The sequence below is a fragment of the Eucyclogobius newberryi genome, unplaced genomic scaffold (assembly GCF_026437365.1).
Source record: "Eucyclogobius newberryi isolate DKJ021-1_F unplaced genomic scaffold, fEucNew1.0.hap1 SCAF_5, whole genome shotgun sequence".
Classification (NCBI taxonomy): domain Eukaryota; kingdom Metazoa; phylum Chordata; class Actinopteri; order Gobiiformes; family Gobiidae; genus Eucyclogobius; species Eucyclogobius newberryi.
Window position 1 is genome coordinate 18,602,745 of NW_027316167.1, and position 25,656 is coordinate 18,628,400.

The window sequence follows — 25,656 nt, forward strand, 5'->3', positions numbered from 1 at the left end:
TCAGACTTGAATGCTGCCAGCAAATTGCTCTGAATGGGTTCTAGAGGTTGACAGGCCCTATTAAGACAAACAGCTTTCCTCATCAGAGAGATAAAATAAATCAGGTGTTTAGTCAAATTAAAATAGTTTGAGTGGAGAGGGCCCCTGGGAGCTCTAGGAGAACTCAAGACAGATGTGTCCGGAGACCAAGGGAAGACACCCAGAAAAGACTTGGCCCCTGGTTGGCCCCGCGCCAGTGCTCTCTGGACTGTTATCAGGACTACTACCATGCTTTTATCCCTTTCTCTGCCTCTGTCCCATTGTCGTTGTTCTCCCTGATCAGCTTGTCACACTGGAGTGGAGTGGGAGGAGAGTGAGTTACTGTCTAGCCTCTCACAGGCAATTATGTTGGCTGTGTAAGTCAATGGTAGGATCACTTAGCATTGATTAGACAGAGGGAGAGAGAGAGCGGTGCAGCCGAGTGGTGCTCTTGATAACACACACACAGTGCCGACATGTGACTTGCTTCTTACTGGTTAGGTATGCATGCAATACACTACATACTACAGACAGTATGATGCAAAACAGAGCGGAAAGATAGACTAAACCAGGTCTATTGTGGGGTAATACAGCTTGAAACTATCAGAATAAACCACTGAACAAACTGGACTGGAATTATCACGTAGCACCCTGAATGAAACAAAATCAAAACTAGAACTGTGAAATAGTCCTGCTTAACACTAGAAGCTTGTATACCACCACTTGTACTTACTAGGCTGTCAAACATTTTGAAGTGTGATATATTGCTTTTAAAAATAGAAAAGAAATTATGATATTTAACTTAACTTGTGCTAAACTGACTCTAAAAGGGTTTAATATTGTTAAAAAAAGGAGTTGCAATAAACAAATGGCAGAATAAACCAGTTAAGTAGTTAATTTATATCTATAATGAAGTTACTTATTAAAATGTCTACAGCTTATTGTGGTTTAGATTTCCCCACTAGAGCAAAGAAAAGTCATCCACGATAAATATCAAAAATAACAGTTTCATCTATCATGTAATGAAAAATAAGTCGATATAGTAATTACAATGATAGACCTAACACTTACACCACAGTTTGAAAACCTCCAGTCTAGCTTTTTGTCTTTGATGTGTTACTGACATCACACAAAGTTAGGAGCAGAGGACGCACATTTGAACAAAGCCTCCTGCTATAGTACTTTGATATAAGCTGCCAGCTCAGTTTGACAGCGCCCTGCAGCTCTTTGTCCACGGGTTTGGAACAATTCCTTGCCTTTCTCTCCCTGAAAGCTGTGAACACCAGCTACACTGAAACAGACAACTTCAGGCTGTGTGACCTTAACACTCCAAGTGAAATCACGGCAGTCGGTTGCTGCCCATGCGGGTCTCTTTGTGCTTTACATTGTGAGTGGTACAATAACACAATATGATGATTGGTATGTGCGCCATGGTTTCCCTCTATATTTAGTCTTACACAATGGCCAAGGCCCTCCACAGACTCCCTCTTGTTGCTTATTTGGTCATAGCTTCTGGGATACCGAAAACCAGGCTTTAAATGTAGGTTTCCTGGAGCAGTGTTTGTCTTTCTGCCTCCTCATGTCTGCTCCATCCGCTTGCCCAGGTACTCCAGAGAGCCTGGCGGAGAAGGAGCACCAGCTTTCCACGATGATCACGCAGCTCATCAGCCTGAGGGAGCAGCTCCTGGCGGCCCACGACGAGCAGAAGAAACTGGCCGCTTCACAGATGGAGAAACAGAGACAGCAAATGGAGCTGGCCCGTCAGCAGCAAGAACAGGTATTTTCCTATTTTATTTTATTTCCTTTTTAGTTTATTTCTTCAAAGCTTGAAAAAAATCCTGAATGTTAAACAATGCATCAAACTTACACAGTGCTTTTTTGACAATCAAAAAGAAACATCAATGGTGTAAAAGTCAATAAAAAAGTGGGTTTTGAGCAGAGTATTTGTTATAGTCCTTTTTTTTGTGTAATTTGTATACATTGTCAAACATTCTGAACATGTGTGTCCCATTGTGTGTTGTCTGGTTTCCCTCAAGACATTTCACATAGATCATTCTGAAGTGGCTACTCTAATTCTGCGGCATGTCTTTATTTGGCGTCCGCTGCCAATAAAATCTTGCTCTGCACAAGTTGTAAGAAATAATATTAGATTTAAGAGTTTCTGCATTACCTCTGATTCTCCTGTCATGCTCTCTCGCCCGCGTTTATGCTGTGTGGATGGAAAAACGTTATTATGACTATGCTAACAAATGCAAGGGAATGTGAGAATGAAACGTTATATTAAACATGGAAGTCCTCTATATCTTATAAATCGACTCCTATTAGAACAAGGCTGGCATTAGATTTGCAGCACAAATCAGGCCAATGAGCCATATTGTACAAATCAGCAAATTAGCGGGGGCCATGAAGTGTGTTAATGTCTGGGAAGAAATAAGGACACAAACTATCCACACGGGCGACACTTTTATTATCAGCAGCCACACTAATGGCTATGAGTCAATTATCAGCAAGGAGTTCACTCAGAGTTTTCTCTGCTCGCTCGCACCTTCTCCGGCTAAATGAAGAGATACCCCATCTACCTTGGAGTGATGTATTTGGTCATAGTACACTAATAATACATTAACAGTATTGATTTCTTTTTCAATCAATGATGTACATTTGCAAACTACCCCTCAACTCTGCGCGCTGTGCTGTGCCGCGGGGACATCAGCGCAACATAAACGCACAGTGATGGCAAACGTTTCATTATTTTCTTTTTTTTTTCCCTTTTTTTTTTTTTTAAAGGGACGAATATTAATAAAAGTGAGAGTGCTAGCCCGCTGAGAGTCAGAATTTCATCAAGCCATCAAGATACAACGCAGTAATTAACTGTTGACACTCTTGAGGAAGCCGGCGCAAATTAATTTTGACACATTTGCAGACGACTGGTATCTTACGGTGAACACTTTGTAATTATATTTAAAAATGAAAATGAAATGACACTTAAAACAGGGTTGTCACGCTCAATGAAGTGGACATGTAGTAAAGGCGGCGGGGATGAGCACGGAGCTATAGAGCTTTAAATGACATGCGTCCCGCAGCAAGGCTTTGTCTATTTACCATTGTTGATTTTGTGTTGTCACTTATAAAGATGTCACATTTTTTGATTTTAGTTGTACAAATATTGTGAGAAGAAACGTCCCAATATAGCAATAATTCACAATTATTGACAAATGAAAAAACAAAAGTTACTGTTCAAATGGTATGTGGCTTTTTGAAATCAAACTTTCTGAATGCAAAAGTATTAGTAAGTTATTGTGATAAATGTATTTTATTTATTTTATTTATATATTACTATTTTATTTATATATTACTATTGTGTGGTTTCATGATTTTGCTTTGATTTGATTTGACTGGTTTAGTCAAGTGAGAATCAAATTGAGAACTATAGTTTTGTGTCTTTGCCACATTAAAATTCTTTTACATTTACATTTACTTTCTTGGACTTGATTGAGTTTACATTAAAAACTGCACATTTTAAATTGAATTGCAATATTTATAATAATTTTGTAATTCTGTATTAACAAACCCTTAAATAAAGATAATTCACAAAAAGGCATTTGGTACGAAATAACTAATATCCACAATATATTTATTATTTTATTGTATTTATAATTTTGTATATCTTTGTCATTTTTGTAACCGGGATTTGTTTTTCTTGTCCAGATTGCAAGACAACAGCAGCAGCTTTTGCAGCAGCAGCACAAAATCAACCTCCTCCAGCAGCAGATCCAGGTCAGTGACTGTGTTTCTGTAGACTGGTAACATTTCCTCTTTTCTGTTTACCACACACTTTCTCTCTAGTGTAATTAGTGTACACCTACTGTTACTAAGATCAATACAATTAAACTTTAAAGCGCTCACTATTACCAACTTCTGTTCAGGACTGTTCTTGTAATCTTTTCTTTAATTTCACGTCAATCTACCATCAACACTCATCAAATGTTAATTACCTGTTGGTAATCGCTGGGGGCTTTGAAATATGGAGGGGAATAATTAGCACGTCTTAATGAACAAAAAAGGGGGGAAAGTAACAAGAGCTAATGAGTAGTGTTAATGAGGAGGAGCTTGTAGGTGGGGGGCATGAAAGAGGCTGGTAAATGCCTCTGAAAGGCAGCAGTCCCATAAGGCCTACATAGCAGCCTTCACACTGTACTCTGACATGCTTTTGATTATCTGGCCAGCATTGTTACTCTCTTAAGTTTTGTTATTAGTGTGCATGATGCTGCGCTCAGCCAAAATCGGACCACCCAGGCACAAGATAGCTGGACATGGTGTGATAGTGCACAGTATCATCAGAGCGGTCACTGGCAGTGGTCAAGGCTGAGGGCTGGATGCCTGAGTGAAGCCCACGTTATCCTGTTGCCGTGCTCCGTGTCAGGCACATCCCTCTCCACTGCCTCCTCTCGTTGTTCTTACTGACAACTCCCTTTCCAATGCTATTATTTCAGTCTTTCTCGAAATTGCTCTACATCTATTCTATAAAAGCAGTGGCATTTAGATTGAGGTGGTCTGCCATCAAGAAAATATACAGTTGCTTTAACTGATTTGTTGTTATTTTAACTAAATGTGAATTAACAGCAATATCCATACAGTATTTCTGAGCCAAACCCCTATTTTCTGTAGCATAGCAGTTATTTGTAAAAATAAAAAAGCAGAGTCGGGACCCAAACTCACAACACTGCGGCCGGCTGCACTTGGAGCCTGGCATACGTGAGCTGTGCCATAACCACTCAACCACTGGGCAGCACTATTTGTACAATTTATTATAAAACATACTATAATTTAGAGTGTGGAACATTTTCAAATGTCATGTTTAAAGTATTGGCTTCTGTGTAAAATGGTCTTAATCTGAAACAGATTTATTTAGCCAGTGCGTTTGTGTCTGTTAGTGCGAGGAACACTAATCCTTATTTAGGGCCCTTCTGACCATCAAAGCCTATCTGTTTTGGCTGGAGGGAGAAAAGCTCTGGTTTAAGAGCCTGTGGCCTCATGTGAGGGGAGAAAATGTTACTGTGGACATCAGTGGTCACTGTCCACTGTCAAACAGTAAAAGTCTGTAAAACTATTGGGGGTGAAACTTGAGACTGTTGTTGCTCTGGTAATGGATTATGAGGTGTTCTAAAGAGAGGCTTCACAAGAAAGGCAGTATTAAAATGTTTGTAAAGGGGAAATTTCAGTTTAATTACGTTCCTCTATTGAGAGCCAGCCTTCATTTATCCTTCCCCATCACTCCCACAAGAAAGAGAGATTTACTCTTTGTCCTCCCGGATTACAATGTCACTTGTCTTAAGATAGCAGATGTTTTGATTGCAGTGGTAGGCGCTTATCTAAGCCTAAGGCTTTGTGTGTTTCTTCTCAGCTTGTTTTTATTTATTTAGCCCATCTTTGAAATGGTCCTGGCACTTGTTAAATCCCAGGATGAGATTAAGTTTTGAGTAAATGTATCTAACATTTTGAAAGCCCCCTCTGAGTTTGTCACAATTCAAAATATTAATCAACCGCAGTATTTATCTTGTGTTCATTGAAAACTATTGGACATTTAGATCATAGCTGTGGTTCCTTCCAGGGAAATCCACAGTCCTACAGTATCTTCACAGAGACCTTCACATGGAGACTCACATCAAGAGAATAAATATTGGCTGAAAGGTCATGGTGAACTTTATCTTCACAAACAGCTGGAGAACGTAGTGCTGCCAAGATGAAACAGCCGAACAATTTTATTAGATTTTTATTATTACAATATCATAAAACAGTTCTTTATCAAGGGTTGTGGCATTGATGTATCACCTCTGAGTACATTATGAACCAAGTGGTGACAGATAACAACTTTCTGGAGGCCATTGTTAAGCACAATTTTCTGAAAGTTTGTACAACCTTGACCTAGCCTTTATTGTGTACACAACAATATTCATAATTTAAGTTAGGTAAAATAAAGCTGAAAAGATTACCCCCCAAAAAATCATATTGTTCTCAAAAGAAACTGCCTCCAAAAAGGCCATCTCTTAATATAAGCATTGTTTAAATAAGTCTATAAATGACATATCCAGCCATACATTCGAAAACACTCATGTATGATTGTGCCATCTAATAATGACACTATGATTCTGTTCCTCGATCCAAAAGATTCAGATCCAAAAGGACATGCTTAAAATCTAAAACCAGCCGTCTGCGTTTAGACCAGCACAGAGCGATATGGTAATTGCACAAGGATAACTGGGCTAATTTGTGTGTTCTCTGACGCTTTTGTTGTTTCCCGGCACAAATGATTTTCACAGTATGAGCCTCTTATTAACGCACTGGGAAAAAAAAGCTCAAAAAGTAGATATTGTTAAAGAGAATGTGTAAGTCCCCTAATTAGCGCAGCTTGATTGGAACTGTTAGCACGATAATAAGGGAATAATAGAGGAGGGATATTGTAATGTGTGTATGCGCGCGTGTCCGGGGCGGTTGTGATTTGCCGCCAGCGCTTCCCCCGTGTGTGCAAACCCGCTGTAGCAGGATTATGTGGGGTATTACCAGCCCAGTCAGACGAGGCTTGGCTCCCACCCAGGAAGGCTCGGTCCATTTGAAGAGACTGTTAGCTGATGAAGATGTGCACATGCAAGACCGAAGATAGAAGAAAGACACGGCCTGACTCATTAGCCCCTGTGATTTAATATATTGACACTTGGATCCAAATAATTCCATTTAGTGGACCTGATTGTTGGGACGAGATAGTGGGGGGGGAAATTGAATTAGTTATGAAATAGGACCACTTGTCAAGAAGCGAGGAATAAATGCTGACGTTTAGTGAAGTTGTGCATTTAAAACAACAAAGAGTGAATGTTACACAACGAGCACTACCTCAGCTCATGTGACCATCTGTTAATGAAGTTAATTCAATCGACATTTTCTATGCAAATATTGCCTTGGTAAAACAAGTCCTTACAATATATGACTTTATAGTTGGTTGCAGTTGATCATATTATTTAGGTTGGAAGATTTCTGGGTAGACTTTTACTTAAAAAATATATAGTTTTTTTCCATTTCTTAAGTATTCTTGAGGGTCTGATTTTGAATAGGTTGGTTACCTGCAGGCTTTGTGAAACTGTCCTTCAGGAGCAGTTATGAGGCCAGCTTTGTGCGTTCTCCTCTTTATCTGCAAGGCATAAGACATAAGACTTTTACAAATGCAAAACAATCATCGTATTTCTTCATCTAGTTCATCTAATCTCAGCTTTTTCGGCTTGGCTCCTCCTCCCTTATACGCGCACTTATTGTTTTAGCTATTTATTCTGAAATTGAGTCCCACAATATGATTATAATCAAGACTATTTTTTCTTAAACAAACCCTGTCAAATGGCTTGTAAACCCTTAAGGGTCCCCACCCCCTGTTTGGGAAACATTCTCTTTTACACAGTACTTTTAGGGCTACATTACTAAAGCATAACTTGCCCTGTGGTCTGTTGTTAATTTAGTCTCCCCCCTGTGTGTTTTCTCTGCTAATGTTCTCTGCAAACTGTTTTGTCTTTACACTTGCCTGGCACGTCCGTCCTCCTTCTCCGCGGTAGGCGCTCTCAGAGAGAAACACAGCCACATAAACTGTTTGCTTAGGCCGCTTCTGGCCACGCGGAATATTCTGCTCCAAGCCGGCTCTGTGAGGAGTGTTTTGTCATAAAATAGAGTAGAGTTTTGAGAGGGTTTTGTGTGATCACAAATGTTTTCATATAATTTGATCTTCAATTATTATCACTGTTTGGAAATTAAATGAAACACAGTGCAAATTAAGACAAATTACTTAGTTGTAATACAACTTAATAAGCAAAGTCGTAAATTAAGTATTTTAACTTTTGCTTTCTAAAATAATATAAATATCTAACAGTATTTATCTTCAGAATATGGTTTAACTATCCCAAAACTACAATTTGTTGAGTGCCAGTTTGAACATTATATATTTTAAACCAAACACGTCTCCCTTTCTTTAGTAACACACAGTCTGTCGTACTTATAGGACTCATCCATGTCTAATGTTCTTTAGCATCTTTCTCACCCCCCGCAACGAAGGTTAAGCTTTTCTCTTTTACCTCTATCCTGTCCTGCCGGCATGAGTTTGTAGGGGATAATGGTGGAGCATTGTACGTTTGTCTATCATTTCTCTTTTCTCTTGTCAGCATGTCATTTGTGAGAGAAATTCATGGCATTGACTTTGAATGTCAATTATGTTGCATTCATTATCACAAGAAATCTACTTATAAATGCTTTCTTAATGTTCAAAATACCAAGCTGTGTTTTTGAACAACCCATAATTCCAGAGGAGGAGCTGGGGATGTTTGGATTGGTCTATGCAGAGGGTTTTAAGTGAGGCGGGCGAGAAGGCTGGACTGTCCCCTCTTTCAAGCTCCCGACTTAATATAGACATATTGGAATGGCTCTTTTCCAAGGAAGCTTGTTTTACTGTGTAAGGAATTAGAGGAACAAGAAGTCATCTATTGCTTAGTCCCAAAGGAACAACCCGACTCTGTGTCTACATTTACTGCCTTTTCTATAAAGCCTTTTGTCCACATTAATGCACAAAGGAGCCTTTAGGAGTGTTCATTGTTTTATAGATAGAAATATTTTTAATAAAGATAACATAACATAATAGCTTTATGATCTATATAAATAATATAAAGGTCTTAGCCAAATAATATTTAATGTTGTATGTATACATTCAAAGAATACTCAAATCAGCCTCAAATGTAGAGGAAATTATCAAATGATGTAAGATGACGCAGAATTATATGAATCTTACAGTGTTTTTGAAAAAATTCATCCCCTGAGAGAAAGAAGAGAGGTCAGACACAGTTCATACAAGGGCCTGTCCGTCTCTCCATTGTCTGTGTTCTCCTTGTTTGAGGACCCTCAAGTCCACGGCAGCAGACAGTCAGGAATAATACCGCTGGATGCTTCAGTCTAGTGGGTGGTAATATAAAGACCTTCATTTAGAGCCACAAGTCTGAAGCATCAAAGTCTGCTTTAAATCTATTGATCTACTGGTCTTATTACCATTAGCCACAGACAAATCCATACAGCATCACACTGCTGTTGGATCAAAGTGTAAGTGTGCCATATGATGTGTGGCTGTCTGGTTGCCCCTTAGTGTAACTGGACCATTGATAGTAATAATGAAGTATGTGTCTTTGTGAAAGTTACTGGTGGGCTGCTGCAATTGTTTTCCCCATCAGTGCAAATACAGGGTCATGGTAGTAATAATGCATCAAACTTATATTGCACTATTTGGACACTCAAAGTGACTAAGAGAACAATTATGCAATAAAAGTCAAGGAAATGCAAGTTTGAACAGGTGGATTTTGAGCTGTGAGTTTTGGGAGTAGGTTCCAAAGAATTGCCTAAATAAGAATGTTTAATGTATATAACATAATAATAGTTCCTGCTTATATTTTTTAGGTAATACGTTACTACCCTTCAGCTTATAACAGTGTGGTTGTGATCGGATTCATACTTTAGCTATAATTTCTTTCAAATTCATTAAGAGGTGATTCCGGCTGCAGCGCAATGGAGCGAGGAAAAGTATGTGAAGTACCAGATCCTAGAACAACAGCTGGAGCCTCTTCTCATGGTGTGATATGTAGAAAAAAATGTGAAAATGAAAGTTCTTGCAGCTAGAGTACTATAAACGTGTGTGAGATTTTTTTTAAAGAAGCATCAGTCAAACCGCATTCTTAAATCTGAATTGACAAAAAAAAAAGAAATCTTCCGGTGCCACAAAATATACGATGCTTCACAATTGGTTGCATGCATATAGATTTACAATTGCAGTGATTTTTGATTGTATCAGTGACAAGCAGCTGTGAGAGGTGAGAGAAAGGTGTCAAGTAGCAATTCATGTGGATATTAGGCAGACGATCTTTGTGGATAAAAACTGATAAGACACATCTGTAAAATAGGCAGCTGTTCCTCTTTGTCTTCTCTTTGTACGGCTGTATTGTAGTTGCATTGTAGGTCGCAGTTTTTGCTTTAGACGTGGTGCCAGCAGGGGTCCCGAAGCCTCCTGGGAGTTCTCCAGAGGCTCCAACAGAGAGTGATGAGTAGCGTGTTGACAGAAGCCCTGCTCGGAGCTATGTACATCTTTATATGATTTGTGTGTCTATATCCCTTCTGATTGTAGGACTTAGACCAGGATAAAAATGTACATCTTATGGAACAGTTAAAACAAGTTTGTTTTTTGTCCTATCGCCTTAAAAAGTAAAGAAAAAAGCATTATTGTTATACATATGCATGATGTAGTTAGTTCCGGCTGTGTTTGTGAGTCAAACAGATTGCTGGCTGGCCTACACCAGGCTTCATCAGGCCGTATGAATTGATGATACATGTTGTAAAGATGCCGAGTTCCCCGGAAACCTCTGTTGGTGCGTGTGCTGTGGAGCAAAGGCCAGGGCCAAGTCTGTCTGACTGATCACTACAGATGCTCCTCTTCAAGTATTCGGAGTCAGATTCTTAGCGCCGGGTCTTGAGGGACAAACAATAGCACCTGTTCCTCATAAGATTGCCCATTCATGTATCTTTAATGAAGCCTGCGGGCAGATGGTGTGAAATGACATTATCCAGTACTTAGCAATGCTGAGACAAAGGGAGAGCAGTGCCAGTGCCACAATGCGGCTGTATTTACGAGAGGAAGGAAGGACTCTCACTCACATTTGCTCCACTTCACTATTCGACTGCTCAAGACCGGCCCTGCAATAGAAACATCCTCGGCACTTAGCCTGTATGCAGCCAACCCAAGTTAACTTTTCATTTGAAAGTCTTACATGTTCCTACTATATTTATTGTTTTCAATTCTGTGTACTACAATTTCATGGAAATTTAACTTTCTAAATCTGTTTCATTTAATTATTTTAGAAAGGAAAAAATAAAATAAAAATACAGGCATACTCTCTGCTGTAGGAAGAGGAAAGCAATAATAAACCGCTTAATAAAATGTTCCCTATAAATTTGTGGGTTGTCTTGATTAATTAAAATGTTATAATTAATTGTGGCACTTTACAAATCAGAAGCCATTTAATTAATATCAATACATAATTACAGTAGCACAGTGAATTTTTTTTGGACAATTTAATGTATTTTATTTATGTTTATATGGATTTATAAAACCAGCAAACAACCATTTTTCAACAAGGGACTCAGAAATAAGTACTTTAGTGACAGAAAGGCAGTAAAACCCTTCCAAATATTTGTAGTGGCATTTTGTTGCTAAATAATGACTATTCTTTACAAGCATATTTCTCTAACCGTGTTATTTACTGCTGGTGTGTGGTGCTTAGGATTAGCCACACACTGCAAACACACTGCGAACATGCTGCGAACAAGCTGCGAACACACTGCGAACACACTGCGAACACACTGCAAACACACAGCAAACACACTGCAAACACACTGCAAACTCAAAGGAAACACACTGCAAGCTCAAAGGAAACACACTGCAAACACACTGCAAACACACTGCTCTGCTCGTGACTGCCACACAGTTAGCTTCAGACTCCATCTGGTTTTACAGTCCAAATACAGACAGAGAAATGCTATGTTCCCCTGTGTCCCTCGCCTGTCACCGGCCCTACCTCATGTTGTGACATTAATTATTGTGTTTTTCCATATGTTCCATACATGCAAGGCCAAGAGCCATCTTTCATCCTTTCAGCCGGGAAACATGGAGCCCAAATCCCCTATAAAGCAATGTGGTTTTATTTAAACATTTGCCATCAGATTCTTTGGCTTTTATTTTTTACAGGACAAAGCACATTTTACAGAATTACTCTTTGAAGAACTACACACTTTTTATTCTTCTACAATGCACTTTCTGCACTTCTCTAAAAGCTCAGTGGACATAAATGATCTATTTCGTTTTTGGTCGAGCTTTGCACCCCTTGGCAGATCGATAAAGTCGTTTTGAGTAGCACTCTTGCTGTGGAAGAAAAGGGGTGCACCTGGTATAGCGAGGGTACACTGGGGGCGGGAGATGGTAGCAGACCTCAGCCAGAACACTGTGTGGGTGGAGAAGCTCTGTGCAGGTTGATTTCATGCCCCAATGCAGCAGCAGTAATTGCACCCAGACCTTTTTTTTTTTTTTATTGCAAGTTGATTTTAAAGAGGGATGAATGAGGGGACATTCTGTAAAGTGTTTATTTTGGGGGATAACCTTTATTAACCCATTTTCCAGACTGGTTCCCTTGAGGTGGCCTGGCCCAGTGCTAGATTAACCCTTGCAGGCCCTGCTCCTCATCACTGACTTTCAGGAAGCAAACATTGACAGTATGATTGGCCGGCGCAACATGTGTGTGCGAAAGGTACTTTTAAAAATATGAGCCACCGTTGAACTCACGGCAGAGGCTTCACACTGATATTCCCAGTAGGGCGCTAGTCAGCAACAGGCAAGATGTTGAAGGTTAATCTGTGAGTGGAAGAGACAGAGAATGACATCAAAATGAAATACAGCGGGCAATGAGCACTCCCGCCTGCTTCTCCTTCTGAAAATAGCTTCAGGAAATTACCACATTGTCTTGAGGCTTTATCTCCTGTATAAATGATCTTTGTGATTATGTGAGCTGGTGAACTTTCCCCGAGGTGACTGTGCGTGCATGTACATGATAATCGGCCCCATAGCTGCACCTGTGTAATGCATTCAACAATCCTCTGCTGACATGTCCTATTGAGTTTAACAGCCAGGCCAAATGCTTTTGTAAGTGCCATATTTCTCAATGGGAGCCAGAGCCTTATAGCTCCTCTGTCCTCTGTCCTGCATGTCATTTAATTTACCCTAACTGTAACAATGTGTCCATGCTCAGCCTTTGATGTGTCCAGGTAAAATTGTGGCTCAGATTAAGCGAGCATGGCTTGGCCAGGTATTGTGTGTGCACACGAGGGCCGTCAGGGGGACAGAGCTCCTGTCAACCCGCGTTAGCAAGAGCTGTGATCTGGCCTCCCCCTGTGATGCCTCTGTTTCTGTGTATCATGTCTGTGCTTAGGCTTCTCTCTGATCTCTGCTCCTATTTGTTCAGCAGGTCCAGGGTCACATGCCTCCGCTCATGATCCCCATTTTTCCACACGACCAACGCACTCTGGCAGCAGCAGCCGCTGCCCAGCAAGGCTTTCTGTTCCCTCCAGGAATGTCTTACAAGCCAGGTATGTTCTCAAATCTACTCCTAATTTACTGTAGGAATCATCTGTTTTTTAATTGGACTATAATGAGGTGTAAAGAGTTGATTAATGCCTAACAGTGGCATGCCATGTTCAGTCTGAACTTAAACCTGAAGCAAAGGCAGAGCTCCCCCATCCATGTGCAACAATAGGTGTGTGGGCAGAACCTGACAGGAATGTAAACTATTCTTCTACATAAAAGTATCTTATGGGAGACTTTTGATCGCATTACAAAACCCAGGATGGCAGTCTCATGACACGCGATGCAATTTTATTTAATAGAGAAATTATATAATTAAAGGATAATCAAATTATAATGGTATAAGACAGACTACGTTTCAGAGACTGCTTTTACTTCATGCACCAACTTGCTTCTCCTTTGTCTTTTCAGTCAAGAAGGCCTCACCAAAGGCCTGCCCTTTAAAATGTACCACACACATATGTTTTCTGCATAACTCTGTCTGCATAGCACCTTTTTTTTTTTTACAGACACCTGAAATTTACAACTTCCAGCACAGTTCAAATTTTTTTAATCATGTTTTTTATATATATGTTGGTGTGTGTGTGTGTGTGTGTGTGTATATATATGTGTGTGTGTTACCTGTTACAGTGTGAAAACTGGCAAGTTGTCAGGAACTAGAAACACAAAGAAGTCAACATGCTTACAGCAAAATATGAAAGGGAGTGGTTGAGCAGTTAATGAATTAACTATAAAACCACACAGGGAAAAAAAGAAAGTCAGCTCTTTTGGAATTGTGGAGGCATGACAGCTTAAACAAAGTGCCTGAGGGGGAGTCTTTTACCAGTGCGCTTTATGAAATAGGATTGACATGAAAAATGTTTTAGTTCAAATAACAGGAGCTATTATGGAATCATGGTTAGGGTCGTCCTGTGTACGGCTTGTGCATTATTCATGAGCTCACAAAGAAATACCAGGAGGGGTCTGAAAATGATTCCTCACACAAGGTACATATTTGTGAGACCTTGGCCATGCAACACAATAAACAGACGACAATGTTATCACCGCCTGCAGAGTGAACTATAAGCTGCCGCGTATTTCTTCATGAAGTGAGTGGCCAAGCATTCACTCCAAGACTAATACACTCTAATCTGATGTTATCATCATGAGACAGCTCCCAGGGATCACTTCTTTAGACAGCGACCCTGTGGTGTTCACATGGAAACACAGTCATTCCTGCACCGTAGTGTTAAGTCATCAGTCCGTCCACCGTCTGTGCTCAATGGCCTGGTGTTGCATGGTAGACAAGCACAGCCATAGAAACAGCTACCATACTCATATTTTAAACAAATAGATCTGCAATCGACTTCCCAGACTATTTACTTAGATTGTGGCCAACTGGAAGCATTAAGACCGATGGACCTCTAACAGCCACTGTCCAATATAGACATAAAGTTACTTATAATGTTTATCTTACATTTGCTGTCTCTGTAGAACAGTTTGTTTGTTTTTGTATAAGCCAGTTAAAGAAATACACTGTAAATTCAAAACCAGACCTCTGACTAGATCAAGTGTGGGAATTGTAGTCAGGGAGGACATACATCATCACTTGATCTGCTCCAGAAAAGGTCACTGGTACGTCTGTCAACTCTCAGCAAATATATGACTTATATTTCATGGCACCACATGATTGCAGCAATGCAGCCCATGGTGATCCATCTAAAGTCACTAGTGTTCCCTCGATAACAAACACATTTCTCAACAAGGGAACAAATGTGCTGGAATAAAACATCGTCTAATTTGCTTCAACAAAAGCACTGAAAAGCTCAACTGGCCTGTTGCCCGTTCTCCTGAAGTCGCACCCCATCTTGAAAAGCAGGAACCCCAGCACTTTGGACGCACTCACTTAGCACATGACCCTCCGTGGTTTCACATAACATCTAAAGACACCCAGTCATTTATTACCATTCTACATCACAGACAGAGACAGAAGGAAAATGATACCAAAAAGAGGAGTCGTAGAAATAACCACAGTGCATACAGGCCAGCACTATTTGAAACCAGCACTCCTGTGTGATTTTATTTGCTTCTAAATGGGGATTGAATTTCCATGGCTTGTATCACATTGTGCTGTGCTGTACAAGATTGTAAAGAGAGGCAAGCGGGCGAGGGCAAAGTAAAAGAGAAGGTATATACATTTACCCTGTCTAGGTCTTAATGGCTCCATATGTTTGTGAAGAGAAGTGACAGGCAGAAGTGGGGTGTGAGCGTGGCCAAGTCCTCCTCCCCCTCTTAACCTCGTCTGTGCTGAAACCTCCCTCAGACACATGTACCCGTCAAGGGCTGCCCCGTTCCACACACTGGCCCGAGTGTGTGAAAGCTTCTGGTAGTCAGTTAAACACCCCTGTGAATATCACTCACACAGCAGCCATGTTTATATCCCCGTCTGACAAATGTGCTGATGGCAGACCAACAGTAGTGAATTGTAATGAATAGTGCCGCTATTTACAGACAATTTTTTTTCATTTGCTTGATCGCAGCGTTACGTGAGCTGATCAGCCTAGTTTCCTTGCACTCTTTAACTCCTGTTATTGTGAGTGCACACTTGTTGTAACTAGTCCTACGCACAAGTGGTTTCAATCTACTGCCAAAATCTGGCTTCAGAACAATGTGATGTTGAACAATAGCCAGGAGAGTCAAGGTTTATGAACACAGGGAACACAGTGTTCATTTCACATAATAACATTTGGAATACAACAGACTTGTCACAACTGCTGAGTGATTAAAATACATGTTTATTTTGCAGTCAACGTGTATGGACCAATCGTTTCATCTAATCCTCCTCCAATCAGACCTGCTCAGTCTTTTGTTAATGCAGATGTTGAGGTCTCGTTCTGCTGTGCCACTGCGCTGCACTTTGGGCCGCCTGAGATCCATGTTGGCACTTGTTTGGTGGCTGTGGGCTGGCGCATTGTCTGAACCTGTTAGCATTGTTGTTCCTCTCGTTGACAGGTGATAACTACCCAGTGCAGTTCATTCCATCCACAATGGCAGCTGCAGCAGCGTCAGGACTCAGCCCCCTCCAGCTTCAGGTATGTATAGTACGATGACAAAGAATGTAAGGGACGCCCGCCAAGCCCAGGGCAGTGCGAGGGCTAAGCAGCTGCACGCTAAGTAATGAGCCGCACACTAAATAATCCAGGAACCTCCAGCTCACACACGCTTATCACTGCACATATGTAATTTATCCCATTTTATTGAGGATTTATCCCCACTTCCACCGTCAGACAGAGCTGGGAAGATAATAGTTATTAGAGGTAATGGGAATCACTTTGGTTGCCCTAATCATTTACCAGCACATTTATCAGAACATTCTTGGCTATGTAAGCAAAGAATCTCCTCCTCCTCTTTTTTTTCAAATTCTACTTCAATAGCATTGTTTTTTAATTCTAATAATAGCATAATTGTGGTTTAAATCATTCTATTAAAAGTTCCAAAGTTGAACTAATTTATGGGTGTGGTTAAAAACTGTATGTTTTGATGCAGGTTGAAATATGCTTTAAGCCCTACAGGCTCCTCCAAGACTATTCTCACATGCAATTAAAACGCTGAACTCAGGTCAGGGCATAACCCAAGGCCATGCTCTTTAATAAAGTTATTTATCGGATTCTTTTATTAAAACTATTATTCAAAAGTGGCTGCCAGTGCCAAGACTCTACCCAACACGTGTGATAGATCTGTTAAAAGAAAACAACAAACAATGTTATGTAATTCACATAGATTTTATCTCTGGAAATAGAATAAAGAGCAACAGCATTTTTCAGATTCATGGTTGCTGTTCACTGCTGCTTAGTCAACATACTGAAAAGTCAGAGAACATTTGAACAACAACAATAACAGAGCTTGAGAGAGAAAAACAGCACTCTGATATATGTGGCATTTGTCCTTCCCACTGTCAGAGTTAACAAGCCTTGGCAAGTTGTAACAATGCATGCAGCTGGGCCTCTGTGTTGTTCTGCAGACATGAGAGGAGCTATCAGAAACATGCAACGTGTTCAATGAGTTTTCTCATGTAGAGTTTTTATGCTTAAGTATCTCTCAGTTCATTTGAAAGTTCAGTTCAAGATAGGCACACCGAGTCTATATTTGTGCATGAGGTCAGATAAGACAGTCATATATCTAAAGGTTGGGGTGAGGAGGGGAAGACAGATTGGAATGATTCATTCTGATGATGTATTTAACCCTGGGAATAGGCAAAACTTTGCATCTAAGACCATGACTTGGCCGACCTTTAGAAAGAACACTGTAAACAAAAAGAGGTGCATTTCCACATTAATTGAAGTCTGTCGTCTTGTCACATTTCTGCCTGCTGGCTGCTATTTACCCTGCAGAGAGAGAGAGTCCCCTTAAAACAGCAAGTCAAGTCAAACATGCCCTTTTCTACACAAACCAGGGGACTACCACCACTTCCTCTACAAAGCACAGGGAGACCGTCATGATTAAAAACAGCGTATCAGCCTAGACGTGGAATTAAAGTTAGTTATCTCCTCCCTCTCGAGCAATAATAGCACCAAAACCCTCCATTAGCATCAAATGATTGAGAGGTATATAGCTTTGAAGAAAGAGGGTTCTTTTTAAAGCAGGTATTACAAAGTGTTCCTACGATTATATGTGAATAAAAACTTAGACATCTTTGGTTGCTATTGTTGCTTTACACAAGTGGTCATAATAACTATCAGAGAATGTTTATACTGAGCAATCATCCCACAAAATTCTGCTCTCATTTTTTTTTCCAGTTTGAGTTGCGTTTTGTGACATCTTATGTTCCTTACACACACACAGAATTGACCAGCCACCCTAATTAAAATATATCCTGTCAGTGTGATGGCAAGGTATAATTTCTATCGATTTACCCAGTTTAGATTGTGCAATATATGAACCTTAAAATAACCTTGTTGGAAGAACTAATTCCCACAATGCAGCCAAGGTAATGTGATCAGCCATCCAGTCAGAGAGGCTAGCAGTTCTGTCAGTCCTAATGTCGACCACATAGCCCCTTCACAATTTCTCTGCCTAAGCCCCTCCCCTCTTTCTCTTCAAGAGAAGAAAAACCAACAAGGTAACAAAGGCCTGAAGCTGATGGATGTAAATGAATTCTTGCGGATGCGTTTCAGTGCTGGGGACTGTAATTTGCTTGTCAATACAGGGTGGTAGCATCACTCCACTGGCTGGCAGTCAGCAAGTGGTTGTCACCAGGCATTGCTGTACCACAGGGCAATTTCACTCAATGTTTTCCTGACAGATTGGCTCTCATTCTCAACTCACAGGAGAGGAGGCGCGTAAACTATCCCAGCGCGACATGCCCCTCTTCATTAGTGCCCACACTGAGCTGGGATGAGGCCAGGGCCAGCAGGAAACAATGCCTCCATCCTGGCCTGTCCGTCTCTGATTACAAGTGACACCTCTCACCTCACACAGGAAATTGTGCTCGGATTGTTCCACAATTTATGTAGACACCTACAACGAGCTATTGGCTGATAACACTGAAGAGGAGAGCATTCTTAATATTACAAAGGCATTTGTTCGTGCCGGCTGCAAAAAGGCAAATTCCATGCTTCATTTATGTCCCCGTGGACAAGTGTTTTGTTATGTTTTCTTTTGTTCTCAATCAAAAAATACACAAATGTTAATAATTTAAACATTCTGAAGAACACATACTCTTTATTCCAAGCAGACTGATCTGAAGAAACACTTTACTCCCCTTGAAAAGTGAATAGGACGTTTGGATGTGTAGGAAAACCTGTGTAGTGCAGATGTGTAAATCCCATCATTAATATGTGAATAAGTTGTGACTTTGAAAAAGAAAGACAGAGCGACAGGAGGAGGGGAAAATGGTAGAACAGACGAACTGTAGAGAGCAGCTGTTTCTGTGTTTATGAGCAGAGGAGTCCGGTCTTTGAAGGTAACCCAGCGCAGGGAAGCCACACTTGGGGTGCGTGGAAGCCTGGCTAATAGGACGGCTAGGTGAGCAGCTGTGAGGAGGCAGTGGTGAACAGAGGGACAGATGGACAGATAGAGTGGATAATGCAGTAAGCAGCATTGAATGGGAGTGCCGGCTCCTGAGTCCCAGGCTCCCAAGATCCCAGACACTCACACACATCACGCCCGGCGTTTGTGTCAGGAAATGAGAGTGCATGGACAGAAAGTGCAAGAGAAGGATTCAACTATTTAAAAGAGTGAAAACATTGTGGAGCCTGAGGGCGGGGGAAGGGCTGGAGCAGACCAGGTTGGTTGCAAGCAGATGAGACAGATGTTGGGCCATACTGGAAAGCTTCGGCACAGTGCACCAGGACGCCTTCCTCCAATCCTGACATCTGGGCCTCGCCTGGGTCAGCCTGCCTAGTCGCCCTGGGCAATGAGCCTGTACAAGCCTTGTGGCAAACGGGGCTGGCGCATGGGCGGCTTCTTAAATGGTGTGGTGCAGTGAAGCACAATTAATGCCCTCATATTCAGCAGAGTGCTCTACGCTCGGGCCAAAGAGAGGTGAATGAGACACTGACAGACTGAACATGTATGCTTTAATCAGTGCTAAAAAAATACGGTATTCAATTGGTAAATGCCACTATAGTTTAAATACATAATAGTTACAGTTTTATTTCCTGTAGAGAGTTACATCTATGATAATCATTTCAGTATGTATGTGTTTCAGTTAAATGTCTGTTGGTTTAACCTCAGCTGCCTCCAGGGGGCTTGTTTTAATTAGCAGAGGCTAACACACTGACCTTGAATGTGCTGCTTTCACTCAGACCCATGCTTCCTGAAAACTGCTCTGCTCATCAGGGACACAGGGGATGGCTAGGGTCAGACAGGTTTTTTTGTTTGTTCAAATGTTTTGTGTTAAAACACACAATGCATAATAAAACCAAATAAAAAATAGGCTGCACTTTATAGATTCAAGGAACCCCCGGCAAGAAAACAGCACAAGCCAACAGCAGCTGCCTTCTTAAGGAGGCCATATTATCCCCAACCTTTGGCTGTGTAATCCCACTTATATTTATACTTCCTGTGTTGTTTTGTGATCTTGTATGTCAGTGTTGGTATACTGTTCCGCTCTCGTGTCATTTGTGTGACTTTGTTTGAATCGTAGACCACATAAAGATTTTGAGTTCACATACAGATGGGTTTTTTGTGTGTCCTTGGGCAATGTGTTACAGGTTAAGACACCTTTCATCAGTCTTCCCTCTGATTATATTTATTGTTCTTTAGCTCTGGAGTCAGTCTGTTCCTTGTTACAAGGGTAACCATTCCCTCTCACCCCATGGCACTGACCTGCTAATCAGTGGTGAAAAGGGGCATCCTGGCTGCCTCTAATTTGAGGTAAATTCTAATTATGCTCTTTTTCCGGGACAATAAAGTTCTTCCCACTCAAGGTCAGGGCCATGCTTGTCGACAGTGTGTTAGCAAACATCTGTACAACAGACTGGGGCCAGACAGTGACAAACAGGTCTGCAGACTTCCTCTGTCTTTGTCAGTGGTGTCTATAAAACACACACGCAGTTAACTGCTCTCATTAACTAACTCCGGTTCAGATTAGAGGAAAATGAAGTTGGTCTGCTCCTGTGTGGAGTCCATCACAGACAAAAGGGTGTTTGTGAGGGAGGTGAGGGCAGTGCTGTCATTTGGGAACATAATCAGTCTGTCATTTCCTCTGCATCTATGCCGTTGTTATCCTCACGTCGCCTGGAAGAATAGGGCTTTTGTACTGCCACTCATGTGGAATTGATACGGTTACTTGCAGGACCACATACATGAATCTTTTTTGCACAGAAATGCGTTTGAACCTAAAGACGTTTTAGTCAGTGATGGTCATTAAAAGTTAATTTTTCTGATACATTTTCTTTGAATAAAACAGTATTATAGAAATATTATTTCTGACTGGTAGCTGAACATGCATGGTGAAAATAAATTAAAGTTTTGCAGAAGTTCAAGGCTTTCCAGGTGAAAAGGCATTAAAAACATTCGTTATCATTCATTTCAAAGACAGAATGAACAATATAAAATATATTAAATACAGACTTTTTAGATTAGTCTTTAGATGTTTTAGATATAAATATTTTTGCTTGTCAGTTCGTCCAACCTCTAATCTGTAAACGTAGCGCTGGATGTCTTACGGATTTAATGCCAATGAAAATATCAATCATTACACGGTTGTGCTGGTTGCAGGATTCTGCGCCTTAGTAATGCTTGTGTTTAACATGTTCTGTGATGTCTGTCCAGCTGAGGTTAGGTTTGCATTGTGGACCGGGGCTGTCGCTGATGACAAATGACAAATCATAGGCCAGACACTTCAATAGGGAGGTAGTGTCGATCTGGAGAAACGAGAGATCTTTGCTAACACACTTGCATCCAGTCGACAAACTTTTCTGTGTGATGAGTGGAAAATAGGGGCTCCAAGTATTTTGAATGAATGCCATGTCTGTGTGGTTTGTAAGACTGCTGTCTCTCTCTCTCTGGGTTCAGCCTTTGAAATACAGTTAAGACCTTTGATGGAGGTTCTCTGCCAGCCTCATGGAAAGAGAGAAGCGACGTGAAAGAGGGAACTTTAGATGAAGGCACACACTCAGTTCTAGAGAGGGGGAAAATAGAATATAAAACTGTTTGCTGGATTTGGACGTTAACGCCTTGTGGGTTTCTCTACCTCCCTACAGCAACTGTATGCCGCACAGCTTGCCAACATGCAGGTCTCTCCTGGGGCCAAGATGCCCCCACTCCCCCAGTCTCTCAATGCTAGTGGGCCCATCTCCCCCTCCATGAAGAACGACAAGAGCTCTTCCAGCCCCATCACTCAAATCAAGGTACTATTATTCCCTTCAACTTTTACAGCGTAAGCCTTGATCTCTGCTTGCCAGTTCTAGCCTTTAACAGAACAAACAACTGATACAACAGGTTAATGCTTTTACACAATGCAAACAAACTTATCAAGATGCAAAATTAAAATGACATTTCTTTTCTGAGGCCCCATCTGTAATAGTTTGTTTGCCTTTATGTTCACTGTATGCTTTTCTGTTACATAGGAAGGCCTGAGGGAAAACTCAGTTCCAACCATATGTTTCCTAAAGAAGGAGCAACATACAATACGATAAATTCATGTTTTCTTAAAAAATATGCACATGATTGCACAATATGATTTATATAAGTAAGCTTTAAAATGTCTTCAAATTAACATTTACTTCTTTTTTTAACTATATATTTAATGCTGATTAGTAATACATTTCTCTACCCAAATCTTGTCAAAGTGGCATTTCCATGACAGGTGAAAGTTAGATACACAATTAGATACACAATTATTTACCCCATTAATAATATAAATGAGTACAAGTTAATGAAGTAGATAATGTCACTCAGTGTCTGATGGATTGAAACAGCTGTCTTTGATCGTTGGCGCCCACGTTATCTGGTCATTATTTATTCTTGGAGACAGAGTGCAGACAGTATGTGCTGGCTGGAGGAGAGCGAGAGCAGATGAAGATGTACTGAAAGACAGAACCAGCTTTAATTAGTGTGAACAAAGGAGCTGGGCAACTGTGAGGAAGATCACAGCGGTGCAGCTCCTGTCAAAGGATGGATGGTGGAGGAAAAGACCAGACCTAGATGTCACTGTTCAACAAAGCACAAATATTCCTGCTGGATGAAAATGAAAACAGTTTTTCGCAAAGTTATTTTAGAAGTTACTTATTTCAGTATTTTAATTCTACTGAAGTTTGTGAAAAAAAACTTAAAAACAATTAATGGGGCAAAAAAAATGTGAGGAGTATTCTGATAATATTATGTCAATCCAACAGAAATGTGCTAAGTTATGTCTTTAAACATATTAGTTGAGGTTTAATCATCAGACAAATTAATCACAAAATTTCAGAAAATTCACATTAAACCCTTTTTTGAAAAGTTTTGTTTAGTTTTTCTTTCTTTTTTTTAGCAGCTCTTCTTGTAGAATTTTTATTACAAAAACAATATACTTTTGTATATGTATATATATATATATATATATATATATATATATATATATATATATATATATATGTATAATGTTATCTAAATTATGATATATTGCCTGCCTCTAGAGCCAAATCAAGATAAGAATGACCAGGGACACAGGAAGTTTGTGGTGTTTGGGAAACTTGGACTCAAAACATGGGAGGAGTACTGTACCTTTTTTAACTTCTGCCTTTTCTCATTCATATCTCTGCTGCTGCTGCTGCCATAGGAGGAAGGAACACAGCCGCTCAACCTGTCGGCCCGGCCAAAGACCACAGAACTGGTCAAGTCCCCCACATCCCCGACACAAAACCTGTTTTCTGGCTGTAAACCCAGCCCAAACAGCCTGCTGGGCAAAGGAGGAATCCCCAGCCCTCTCGGAGGAATGGGCCGAGCCTCATCACTAGGTGAGTCAGATATTGTGATCAGTACGTCTTAGTGTAGAATGATTTGCATATGATTAGGTATAAACAATTTATAATGCAAAATAAAGCCATGTGTTAGTGCAACTGTTATACAATGCAAACTTCTGTTTAATTTCTCATCTAATAATGTTTTGTTTGGGGTAGAGTTTTAATGACTGACTCCTTTTTTTGTGTGCGTCTTCTGCTTGCTCCTGTGCAGACATCCTCTCCAGTCTAAACTCGACTGCATTGTTTGGGGACCAGGACACGGTGATGAAGGCCATTCAGGAAGCTCGCAAGATGAGAGAGCAGATCCAGAGAGAGCAGCTGCAGCATCACCAGCAGGGCATGGAGGCAAAGCTGTCCGCCCTCGCGTCTGTGGGCCTCAATAACTGCAGAGATAAGGTCAGCGCTTTTTATTTTATTTCTAATGCCTTATCTATGCCCGCATTTTATGTGATATTATTGTATATTTTACTAGTAGTATTATTTTATGTTGCACCATATCGACAAAGCACACATTTTCTGGTTTTACAATATTTTACTATTAGTACTCATTGTTATATGTTGCACCATCATCAAAGCACATTCTTAGTTTGTCAAAAGGTCATTGTCAAAAGTATTAATGCCCAGATTTTAATACCTAAAACTGGTATCAAAACATGTACTCATTTGATGAAGTATCCATACCAGAAAAAAAAATAACTTGACTTGAACTGTATGAGAACCAAACAATTGAAGAAACTAAAAATGTTACTTTCTATTGTCTAATTTTGTATTTTTTTATTTTGTTTAGAATTGTGGAGTATTGAACTTATTCTTCAGTATCACGATCTTAATGGCCATAAAGCTTTTTCTAATTTAAAGTGGTTAAGAAACACATGGGGGGGAAATAAATGTCCATTTTTATTTTAAACTAGTCAGGAGTGTTTCAAAAAGTGGAACAGAGATGTGTAGATTATTCTTAAAACTAATATCTCTTCTTTAATCCTAGTCCAGGGTGGTCACATCGATACACGCTGGCATTGAAGTGTATAAATGTGTGTTTATTCAAATGAGCCATGTTTAAATACGTGAAGTGGCTCGGTGTTGTTGATGCTGGTGTGAGGGTCGGGACAGGCCATGGCAGTGCCCGGTGCGGCCCAAGCGCTCTCTGAAGTCGCTGCCCAATTAAAGTAGACTCACAGTCCTCACTGTCCCCTGACACGGGATGGTGCTGCTTTGTACCAGGAGCACACACTCCCAGGGATTCCCTTTAAAAATATCTTCAATCGATGAGTCAATCAAGGAAAGAAAAAAGCTGTCCTCCTCGCTTCAGCTTGATGCCATGTTGCCAGTTGGCTGTGAGGAACAGGCAGGAACTGGGAGCGATGCTCATTAATATTTGAGTACCTGACACTTTCAACCAACAGACTCAACTAGGTCAATGTATATGTAAAAAAGTGAATCAACATCAATTTTGATTTCTCTTTAATTTTCTCACAGGAGATCACTGTGTGTACAGGTGGCACTGGCACAACAACATTCACCATCGTTTTTGATTAGATTTAAAAATGAAATACTGAAATAAAAAAATACCACTGGGAAAAAATATCACTCAGTAATATTAATTCATTCTTAACTGATGTCAGTATTAGTCATTACATTTAAAGAAAAAAATCTCACATCATATAATTTGAATATCATACAATAATCACTAAATTGTAAATTCTTGAAACTCTTTTGTTTTTGTAATCTTTATAATACTGAAATGAGTTCTGCATTCTTGGTGAACTGCTTGTGATAAATTAAATAAATGTATGCATTTATAGCAGACTTAAATAATTGAAAGCCTAATAGAGTGTGTTTTATGACTGTAGTAATGTGTATGCCTTGTTGAATGACACCTTAACGAAGCCTTACACCTTGTGACGCCTGACTCCGAGGTTCTTGCAAATCATGGTGAGATATTGTCACCTTTTCATTTCAGTGACATTGGCTCTATTAGGACGGTGTGAAATTAGAGGCACGCTTTATCAAGTCAGCTAA

General features: G+C 40.3%; 1 protein-coding gene across 4 annotated transcripts in view; it reads left to right on the forward strand.

The window, feature by feature from the left end:
- sox6 (SRY-box transcription factor 6) overlaps positions 1–25,656 on the forward strand; it is a 97,135-nt gene that overhangs the window by 52,712 nt on the left and 18,767 nt on the right. For 3 of the 4 annotated variants that reach the window (XM_072465407.1, XM_072465406.1, XM_072465409.1), the window contains 7 exons: positions 1,623–1,795; positions 3,724–3,792; positions 13,092–13,215; positions 16,202–16,281; positions 21,898–22,044; positions 23,454–23,631; positions 23,849–24,033. In XM_072465407.1, coding sequence (XP_072321508.1) covers positions 1,623–1,795; positions 3,724–3,792; positions 13,092–13,215; positions 16,202–16,281; positions 21,898–22,044; positions 23,454–23,631; positions 23,849–24,033 — 956 coding nt within the window. The remainder of the gene's footprint in view (positions 1–1,622; positions 1,796–3,723; positions 3,793–13,091; positions 13,216–16,201; positions 16,282–21,897; positions 22,045–23,453; positions 23,632–23,848; positions 24,034–25,656) is intronic. The other variant, XM_072465408.1, reaches the window with a different exon arrangement.